Genomic DNA, 10,533 nt, shown 5'->3' on the forward strand with positions numbered 1-10,533 from the left:
CTGGCCTGGCACTGGAGCGTCCGTCACCGACCGACTACGACTGGCGAGGCACGTCCTACTTCCGCCTATTGCACGCCACATGGTCAACCTGCGACTCAGATCGAGATCGGGAAGACGCCCACCCGGAGCGTGTTCCATTCTCTGCCAACTTCCTGGACGACCCAGAGTTCCGGCAGGGTCGCCATCGACACGTGGTGCGAGGTGACAAGAGTCTCGGCCCCATTGTGTCCAGCATTTTGCTGTTCGTCAAGCCCCACGAGCTGAAAGACGAATTGAACCAAAAATTCCAGGAGAAACACGCGTGGTGGCTGCAGGACCCGTCGCTCTCATTGAGTAAACTTAGACATCTCAAGCGAGAGGCGCTCATGTGCAGCCAGCGTCTGAATCTGGAGGTCGCGACTGTCGCTCTTGCCTGTGTTCTCTTTGAGAAACTCGTACTGCAGCATTACGTCACTAAAGTCAACCGCAAGCTCTACATGGCCGTGTGTTTCCTCCTAGCTGTCAAGTTCAACGAACCCTGCGCCTCCGACGAGCGCAAACGCGTCATTCGGGAGTTTCTGGAGGACATCGACCGAGCCCACGCGTTGCCATCGCGTGATGTTCTCACAGCGGAATTTACAGTCTACGCGCAACTTTCCTTCAATCTTCACGTTCCAATTGCTGAAGTTCATCCTCATTTTGTTCGATTGCTCAAGCTCATCGAGAGTAACCCACGCAAGTATCTGGATGACGACGTCTTCACGTCTTACTCGGCCCTGCTAGCGATGGAGGAGCAGGCGGAGAATCTTGGCATGGTGCTGTCGGATCGTTTAGATGGTTTTGATGGGACTACAGATGGGGAAGCAAGATTGAGCGATGAAGAAGACGACGCTGGTGGCGAGCAACGTGGAAGAAAGCGAAAAAACTCTGGAGAAAGAGGCAAGAGTAGCTCTAGCGATCCATCCGTGTCTCCTTGGCACAATGTTTCATTCACTCAATGGTGGAGAAAGCGACGCAGTCCAAGAGAGCGACCTGAATCGTCATCTACTACCATGTGAGAGTGGAACCATTTCTCAGTACTTCTCTTTCTACGCTGTTACGTTCTCCTTATTCAAACCCAAGAAGAGAATTTTCTGTGCCTTCTCCGTAGACTCGCACACGCTCGAAGAGGACGTCCATCATGTCTGCACGCACATTTTGAGGGATTGTCACGGCCATCTCAGGGTCCAGACATAGAGCGATTCCTAAGCGTGCTGCCTTTCTGCTATCCTGAAGGAACGTCTGCATCTCGGTCCAGGTAATATGTACGGTCTGCTGCTGTTGCTCCGTGTCGCTGTTGAATACTTCCACTCGGAAGAGCTGTTGTCTAGGGACGAGGAAGATGGAAATAAAGAAGGAAACGTAATGGATCGAGCGAGCTCCTTGGTACCAGAGTTCCTGATTGTGCAGCGATGAACCTGACACCGTTGCAGGAACAGCCGTGGCAGGTGGAAGCACATGATCCATTTTTCTACCTTGCGTAGCTCCAGAATCCTCTTCAAGTTCCGAGCCAGAGTTCTCGGCAATCCCCTCTGCACGAGCTCTCCATTCGTTAAAACGACGAGCGGTAGTTGTGTGTCGCTGGCCAGTTTCTCGCTCGAGATCACTCACGATTTGCTCTTTGTGAGCGTTTCCACCCCCTTTCGGTCGTTTCGGACGCATGGGCATCGAGATATTAAAAATTGCGGTAGTTTTCAGGACACGAGGTGTTTCGGGCGACACATATGTGCCACGTGCGGAAGAAGAGTACAGATTGCTCGAAGGCGGTCGGAATTGGGAAAGTATAGTCTGCTGTTGGATCTGATGCTCCAGTTTCTCGAGTTTTAGCCTCAAAGCCTTGCATTCTTCCCGAACACTCTTCACATTGGCTGCCTGTGCAATCTCCACTTGTTTGCATTCTTCAAGTAACTTCCGGTAGTATTCTTCATTGAGGCGGAATTTACACGACGCAATTTCTTGAGCTTGTCGTTCCCGCGTGACTTCCAATTCCAGTGCTAACATTCTCTCGTGATCAGGGGTGAAGCCTCCATTGATTGCTGCAGTCCTGAGTTTCTCGTACACTTGTGCAAGAGCCTTCTCCATTTCCTCCTGTCGAGTGAGCAACTGAACTTCAGCAAAACTCATAAACTCCCGATGTGAACAGAGTGCCAGATCGATGGCATATTCCTTGTCGGCAGTGGCTCGTGTAACTGCATCGCCCATCCATTTGTCGTACGGAGCAGTAGTTAAAGGAGGAGGGATGTCCTTTGCGATCTGCTCGAACGACTGCACCAAGAACTCTTTCAACGCCTTCAGCTCCTTGACGCAAGCTAAGACTGTTTGAGTGACATCTGTCGATACTTCGGCTGTGTTGCCTGGTACGCTAAGGATCTCTGTCGTCAACCGAATCGCCTTGTAAACGAGATTGATTGCTGTTGCATCTCGCTTCGCAAACTTCTCCAGTAGTTGAGCTCTACTCTGCGCAGCTGAAGTTGACGGTGTAGACGAGTCCGACGTATCGCGGCGAGCTGCGTTCTCTGTTTTATGCACGTACGCAGCGAGTTCTAACTGCTGCGCCTGCCTGTGAAGGTCAGTCGCCAATTGCTTCTCGTACCCCTTAGAAACTTCTTCCAGATCTTTTGCGTTCGTCGCTGCTGCGAGTGCAATCGCGTTGTCACAAGCTGTGGTAATCTCCTCCAAAACACGAACATGCTCAGCGGCCGTCTGCTTCTGAATATCGTCGTGGTATCGGATTAAACTTCGTCGCCTGTCCTCTTCTTCCAGCAACATCCGATCCCATTCTTGTTGGGAAGCATATGCGGACTCCTGCCACCCCATCAAAGACGCTTCCAGCCGCTCAATTTTAGATGCCAACGAGGCAATCTTACACTCGCCGTCCGTGATTGTTTGAGATAATTGCACTCTCACCTCTTGAATCGATTCACGAGCTTGAGCTACATTCTTCAACATCTTTTGATAGACCTTCAGTCGGAACGATGAAGCAAACGGAGTGGCGAGATTAGCAGCGTCATTACTCAACTCGCTACTGGAGCAAAGTTGATTCGCTGCTAGAAAGCGCAATTCGTTCTTCAGGTCGATACTGAGATCAGAAAGTTTTTCCCGTACTTTTACGTACGCCTCGTAGATTTCCATCGGTTTTTCAAAGGCAGGAACTCCATGGGAGGCAAGAAACGCTTTCGCGCTCTCAAATGCCACTTCACGCTCCAGTTTTTCCTCGATCAGAGTGTTTTGGCTTACGAGAAGTGTCTGGTAGACAGAGAACCGCGATTTCTGATGTTCCTTGAGGTCGAATGCTAAGCTGTTCTCTTTTAAGAAATCGTTCTCTTGGGTGAGATCCTCTTCGTGCTGGTGAAGCTGTGCCAGTGAATTCACGAGACGTTGGAACATTTCCAGTCGAATTCTAGACAGCACCTTAGTTGTTGGTGCGGAGGTACCGTTTGCAGCTTCGCTATTATGAGAAAGTAACTTGTGCGTTCTTAAGAAATCGAACTCTTGTGCCGCACAATTTTCAACCGTTTGCCTGTCGTCAAGTAAGAGCAACAGTTTGTCGTGAAGCTGCTGGTACATTTCAAGGCGAGAAAAGGACCCATCGGCGTCGTGGTTAACCTTTATAATGGACGATAAGACCTCTGTCGATCCCAAGAAAACTCGCTCCTGAGCTAGCGCCTTCTCCACTCCCTGTCGAGTTTGTGCTAATTCGCTCTCGACACTTTCTAGTTTTTCCGTATTCCATTGAGTTTCTTGACTCGTCAAGGACTCCAGTACATTCCTCTCCGCCTTTAGCGTCACCTCCACGTCAGTCTTCTTTGCTCGCAAGCGATCTGCATCTTGCAGCAGTCGACTGTAAATTTCAAGACGAGTGGCCACCGACAAGGCAACGTCCTTGTCAGGATCATCCGCTTCGGAGAGAAGATCGTGCTGACGTAAGAACGCTGCTTCCGTTTTCATGTCGGCTCTCCGTTGCTGGGCGTCGTCGCATGCGCGTTGCTGCTGTTTGATTAATGCCTGAATCAGTTCAATCCGTGTTGACACTTCTTCTACAGGGGACAGTAAGGCCTGAGCCTCCAAAGCTGCTAGTTCTCGCAGTAGTTCACTTTCCTGTGACGCTTCTTTCATGAGATGATCTTGCGTTTCCTCCATCTGCTCCAACCCGCTCTTTATGGGTTCTTTATCTTGCTCCAGATACAAGTTGTCAGTTGTGAGTGCATCGATATGCGTTAGAATTTCCTTCACGCGATCCTTTAAATCGGCGACGGATTTTACTGATTCTGGCTGTGGGAGAGCTTGTTTCAACCATGCAAACAAGTCATTGTAGTCCTGTAAGTCCTCAATAACCGCATCCATCTCTCTCAACGCTGCTTCGAGACCAGAGCAAGTATCTGTAACTTTATCAGTCGCTTCTACTTCCTCCTGCACCTGTCCACCCGGTTTTAGTGAGTTCTTCTCCAAACGCACAGACGATTCGCGTATCTGCTTTGCCTGCCGAAGAACTTCTTGAGCACCTACAAGGAAAACCGGCAACTCCTCAAGTGGGCTTTGGAATCCCAGCAGCTGTTGACTCTGCCCCACAATCATCACTCGCTCATTTATCTCCTGGACAAGTGATTCGATGTTAATCCATGTGGCTATATTCTTTTCCTGGCCCTCCAGGCCTTCGTCCAGCTTGATCTGCTGCAGAAAATAGTCGTAATCTTGAAGATGCCGCGCTATATCTTCAATCGAAGCTAGCACAGGACGCGAAAGTGACTCAACTGAGTCATTGTCACCTTTACTTAGCGACGTTGACGACTCCGAATGATGGTTTGAATTGGGAACAGAAGAGCAAGAGGTCACTTTGTCTGAGTTTTTCTGAAAAATTGTCAGTCTTCCAGTCATCCTTTGAAGAAGCGCCACACCTTCCAGGAGAGAAACTAGCTCACGTCGCGGGTCTTTCAGTCGAAAGAGTCGACGAGACAACGATAATAGTGCGCAATGCTCCTGCACTAGACGACTAATCTCCGTCCCCAAACTAACTGCATGACTGCGAGACTCGTTTTGTCTTGACTTGGCCATCCAACGAGTAGTTTGGGCCAAAAGACGATGATAGTCACTCATAACGAGTGAAATGCCCATTAGGGAGTCTGATAAGAAGGGCGAACGTGGACTGGATGATAATTTCTCGTCAGGCGAGGCGAAAAATGCCTCATGCGGTCTATCATCCTCTTCAGTTGATTCCCTGCACAGGTTTTGATCAAGTTCTTGCATCCTGTCATCAACTGCGACGTCAACACCAATTTGCAATTCGTCAAAAGCTAGCGCAGGCGATGGAGCTCGTGTCAAAACACAAAGCGCCTCGAGACTGGATCTGCTGCTTTCGTTGCTTCCTGGGTCTCCTTCGGTTGTGCTTTCATCGTTCAGAATATTCTGTGCAAAATCGGCCAGAAGTTGCAGCTCTTCCACGAAGGTAATCACTGCAGTCACCTTGTTCTTCAGCGTAGGCGGTGCATCTGTGTCAGTAGGTGGCCGACCAAGGCTATCGAGCTTCGGTTGTAGCAGCTCAAAGTGCTGCAGGATTTCCATAAAAGGCTCTACAGATTCCACGATATCATCAAGCATCAACGTGCCGTTATCTTCTGGTAGTTGTAGCACATCCTCACAGCGCACAACGAAATCGGCAGCAAGATGAGTATTGAAGCAGCTGCAATCTCCACCCGCACGCCTGTCAAACTTCTTGTTGCAGGCATTGGTCATCGCTCGTTCAGGTGTGATCCCTTTTGTAGCTTGCAGTTGTACCTGTAGTTCGTTTATCTTCGTTTTCGATGACGTCACAGCATCCGCAGCCTTTTTTTTAGCAAGAGACGTCTCGCTCGACTCTTTCTCAGCCCTAGCTAGAGATACGTTGTGCTCTTCCTCTTCTATGAGACGCAAGCGCATCAACTCCAGTTGGTCCGCCATCTTCTTGTGGTCCGCCAGTACTAAGTGGCGAGAGGATTCAGTCGGCTGTTTGCTCATGTCAGGCTTGTTTTTCGTTGCGTGCTTCGCGATCTCATGTCCACGTGCCACATGAATTGTCATCAGCTCTAGGGAGTGCGCACAGGCTGCACGTATCTGTTCATCTGCTGCATGGCTTATCAAAATCTTCAGCTGCTGATTTTCTATTTCAGCGCCGCGATTAGAAATGCACTCATCCGCATCGTGCATGATCTCCAACCAAGAGTGCTCTTCGGGCAGTGAGGCAGTTTGACGATGCTGTTCTTGTTGGCCCTCTGCCACTCGGACAACAGCACCGTGGTATTCTTCAACAAAACGAGCAATGTCTTTGCCGTGATCCTCATCCAAACGCGCCATTTCGCAGCGGTTCAGGCATGCAACTTCATCATCATGGTCTTGGGCTATCTGTGTAATTTTGACTCGGTGAGGCTCCTCCACTTCCTTAAAGTAATCTCTTGTGAGCCCATCAACTTCAATGCGATGCTCTTCAGTTTGCTCAGCAATTCGACTCGGACGATCTACTGTGAGCTCCGAGACGTGGTAGCAAAGATTACTGCCCAGTCGGTCAATTTCAGTCTGATAAACATTTTTAAGACGAGCAATTTCGCTTTGATGCTCTTCAGTTATTCGAGAAATGTCGCTTTGGTGTTCAGACCCTTGATCAGCCAATCGGGTGCTCTCACGTTGTCGCTTTTCTGTCACCTTAAAATGTTCTTCCTTGAGTTTGTTAATTTGATCGAGATAATCTTCTGTCATCTGAGCAATTTGGGCTCGGTGGCTCTCGATCAGTTGCACAGCTTCACTGCAATGTCCATCCGTCAACTGCATGACATCTCTGTCGTGCTGTACCATGGGAAGATCGATCTTCTGTCGCTGGATGTCAAGAGACTGCTGCAATGTTTCGCACTGCTTCGTTTTGTTCTCGAGATCCTGTTGCAGTGACTGAATTGTGATTTGGTGTTCTTCATTCTCCTTTTGTCGTTGATTGCTTGAAGAAGAAAACTGCGTCTGGAGATCGAAATGGGCGCTGCTTAGCGCTTTAAGAGTAGCCTTGATCTCCCGTATGTCAGTGGTCTGCTTGCCTAAGATTTCCTGCAAGTACTCCAACTCCTTCTTCTTCTCACTCAGGGCATGTTGCAAGCCAATAATATTACTCGCAGCTTGAGCGCCTTCTTTTCGTAACCCAGCAATTCTTTCTTGAAGATCCTCAGCTTGACTCACAATTTCCCTCTTCTCTTGACCAAGTAAAAGCAACAGCTGCTCATTTTCCACCGAAAGGCTCGACTCGAGGCTTTGATTCAGTTGAACTATCTCATCTTTACTACACGCGAGCCGATAGAAATCGCTCATCCAATCTTCAATCTCCATCCGCGACGTATCCAAGAGATGCTGCGCTTCATCTCCAGACTTACACAGTCGTTTGTTGAGATCATCTAGTTGCTGGCTTTTGTCTTCCATGCGCTTGTCTTTCTGCTTAATCTCTTGATTGGCAGCGTCAAGTTGTCGATCAGTGTCCTTGTAATTCTTCAAAGCTTCAGTGAGCATCTTGATTTCGGCGTGAAGATGCAGATTTCCCTTCATTACCGCCTCTAATCTTGATGTGGTGTCGCCCAACCGCCCTTCAACTCCTTCCAGGTGCCGAATTGTGTCTTTTGCAACAGACAGCTTCAGCAGATGAAGATGCTTCTCAGATCGCAACCGCTCCTCATTAGCGGCTACTGTTTCTTTCAACAATATCTGGTACTGAGCATGAATCTCCTCCGCTTGCATCCTGTGGAGCTCCACCTTCTCTTTAAGCGTCTCATTCACTTGACTGAGGTCGTTGAACTGGATCTCTAGTCGCTGCTTTTCCATCGTAATCGTCTGCTTTTCTCTTGTGATGATCACCAACTCTTGCTCCTTGTCTAGTAATTCATCACAAACTGTCTTCGTTTCGTCTGAGGCTTGCGCGGTCTCCAATCGTAGCAGCTCCATACGGCGCTGGGTCTTTTCTCCTTGTCTTTGAGCAAACGCAAGCGACTCCTCCAGTCTCACGATAGTTTGTTGACAGTAATCGTTTTTCTGTATGAGCTCGCTTTTCGTTCCATGCAGTCGACGAATCTCTCCATTCTTCAGGTCAATCTCTCCCTCCGTGTGCTCCAATTGCAGCTTCATTTCCATCTGTATCCGCTTAATCTCTAGCCGCATATTCTCCATATTGAGCCGCATCCTTTCCAAGTTTAGCTCTGAGTTTTCGAGCATCTCCACCTTTTGGTTCATAGATTCCTTCGCCATCGACAACTTACCAGACTCCAGCCGAAGCGCGTTCTTCGTAACTTCCAGCTCCTTTGCCTTCGATGACAACGTCTCGGTGGTCAGCTCTAGTATCTCTGTCTTCGAGTTCACGGTTTGAACTGTGTCCAACAAAGCATTCCGCAGTTTTTCAATCTCGTCGTCGCGGCTCTTGACGACAAACGTAAGCTCTAGGATGGTATTTGCCTTAACCTGGACGCCTTCCTCCGCAGCTTTAAGGGCCCAATTTGTCGAGTCCAGCATACCTTCCTTCTCCAGATTCGACTGGTCGAGACGCCAGATGTTACTCTCCAACTCAGCAAGAGCCATGTTCTTCCGCTCGACGAGTTCCAGGCATTGTTCAAAATATACCTCGTGACGTTCATTCAGAGCGACTCCACTGGCTTCCAGCGCATCGATGCGTTCTTGTCTGGTTTCTAGCTCTGTCTCTTTCTCACGTAATGCGTCTTCCGCCTGTGTTTTCTGTTCACGCATCGTCATCTCCAAGGATAACACCCTCGATGCGTGAGCCTCTCGTAGTTGCATTACCTGCGCTTCATAAAGTTTTACAGTCTTGTCGTGTTCCTCTGTGCTCGATCGTTTGAGACTTTTCAATTCCGTTTCGTGATGACGTACCAGCGCGTCCTTTTCTCGTGCACGTTCATTCTGCAGCAATTCCAGATCCGATTCATACATAGTGACCAAAGCCTCTCTCGCTAGCGCTGTTTTCTCTTTGTTTCTGGTCATTTCAGCTGCATGTGCTTCCATCATTGAGGCCAGTTTGTCTTGATATGATGATAGCGTCCATGAGAGCTCTTGAGCAGCAGCTGAACAGATATCTTCTGTCTCTTCAGCATGCGCTTGCAACAGCAAATTCCTCTCAGCACCGGAGGTAGCTTTCAGAACTTCGAGCTCAGACGTATATCGCCGATGTAGATGGTTTATCTGGCTAGAAAGCTCTGTCTTGGTGGATTCAAGCTCCTCGCTCAGTGCCTTTGTCTCCCGGCACCGGTGGTCTTCCATTCGAGTGGACTGCTCGATCTCAAACATGCGAAGACGTGCAGTTTCTTCTGCTGCCTTCTCGAGTAAATGGTCGCGTTCCCTTGCGTGTAAACGTTTAAGCTGTTGGAGAGCTTCATTGCTGCGTTCGCGATGCTCCTGAAGTTGTCGCTCTGATCTGTCCGCCAGCGCTGCAAAAGTAGCTGCAGCGTTTTCTTTGAGGGACAGCATTTCGGTGGTCAAAGCCTTCTTTACAGCAGCAAGTTCATCAGCTGACGTCAGCTGGAGCGCGGAATATGCTGCTTGCGAACGCTGTTGTAGATCAGTGTACGCTGTTTGTGAGCTGGATCGAGCCTCGTCCAGTGCAGCCTGAGCTTTAGTATTAAGTTCCTCTAAAGCAGCCTTGGCTGACTGCTCCATTTCCTCTTTCTCTGCACGATTGGATTCTTGAACCACCTCCATTTTAGACTCCGATAACAGCCGAAGTTTCTGAAGGTCATCTAGATATTTCTTCTCCGTTTCAGTGAATCTCTCTTCCATCTGCTCGCTCTTTTCGCGAAAAATTTGGGCTGCTATCTCAAGGTCTCGCTCAAGTGCTTCAACCAGTTCCGCCTTCTCGTTAGCATGCATCTCAGATAAGGAAGCCACTTCTTCCGCGTTATAATTCATCGCAGCTTCAAATCGAATCGCCCTGTAGTAAATCGTTAGTAACGTGAGAAGTTAAGGTCTTAACCAACTCAAAGGAATATCCTTCGTACATGCCATTCTTTGCACTCTCGTGCTGCTCATGAAGCGTAGTAATGTCCGTTGACAGGCTGTGCAGAGCAGATCTATCGATGGTGAATGGGGAATTAGAGCGGAGGAGTGATGAACAATCAAATAATGCACGACGTACGCTGTCTGACCGAACACTTCCGATATATTGGGCAGTTGGCTATGCATTTGTTCCAGGTGTTGGTTTGCGGACATGGAGATCTCGAGAAACTTGTCATTGTTAGACGTAAGCTGTTCCATGTTAACGCGATATCGTTCTTCATTTGCGTTGATACTGTTCTCAAAAGACTGGAGACGTAATGGAGTGGGTATGCGGACTGCGGTGTCGTCATATCTGCTGCTTGCTTCTGCCGCTGAAAAGAACGATACGACATGAGACCCCGTTGAGAAACCACAAGTGAGATTACGCGGCGTGCACCATGCCGCTTTCGTCGAGGGTCCCTCTAAAGCTTCCCCGTGAAATGCCCGCGAAATTTCCTCATTGGGTGTCGCGTCTTTGCT

At 49.0% G+C, this 10,533-nt stretch overlaps 2 protein-coding genes across 2 annotated transcripts; one reads left to right on the forward strand and one right to left on the reverse strand.

Annotated features, from left to right (window-relative positions):
• Positions 1 to 79: 79 nt before the first annotated feature.
• On the forward strand, positions 80 to 1,037 carry PITG_21914 (uncharacterized protein; the record flags this gene model as incomplete). The annotated part of the gene is made up of 2 exons (XM_002909943.1): positions 80 to 82; positions 129 to 1,037. 2 exons carry the CDS (start codon positions 80 to 82, stop codon positions 1,035 to 1,037), a joined length of 912 nt encoding a protein of 303 aa, XP_002909989.1.
• Positions 1,038 to 1,086: 49 nt separating this feature from the next.
• Positions 1,087 to 10,272, reverse strand: PITG_21915 (uncharacterized protein; the record flags this gene model as incomplete). The annotated part of the gene is made up of 3 exons (XM_002909944.1): positions 1,087 to 9,949; positions 10,017 to 10,073; positions 10,154 to 10,272. 3 exons carry the CDS (start codon positions 10,270 to 10,272, stop codon positions 1,087 to 1,089), a joined length of 9,039 nt encoding a protein of 3,012 aa, XP_002909990.1.
• Positions 10,273 to 10,533: the final 261 nt, after the last annotated feature.

This window comes from Phytophthora infestans, genomic scaffold (genome assembly GCF_000142945.1).
Source record: "Phytophthora infestans T30-4 supercont1.626 genomic scaffold, whole genome shotgun sequence".
Taxonomy (NCBI): domain Eukaryota; phylum Oomycota; class Peronosporomycetes; order Peronosporales; family Peronosporaceae; genus Phytophthora; species Phytophthora infestans.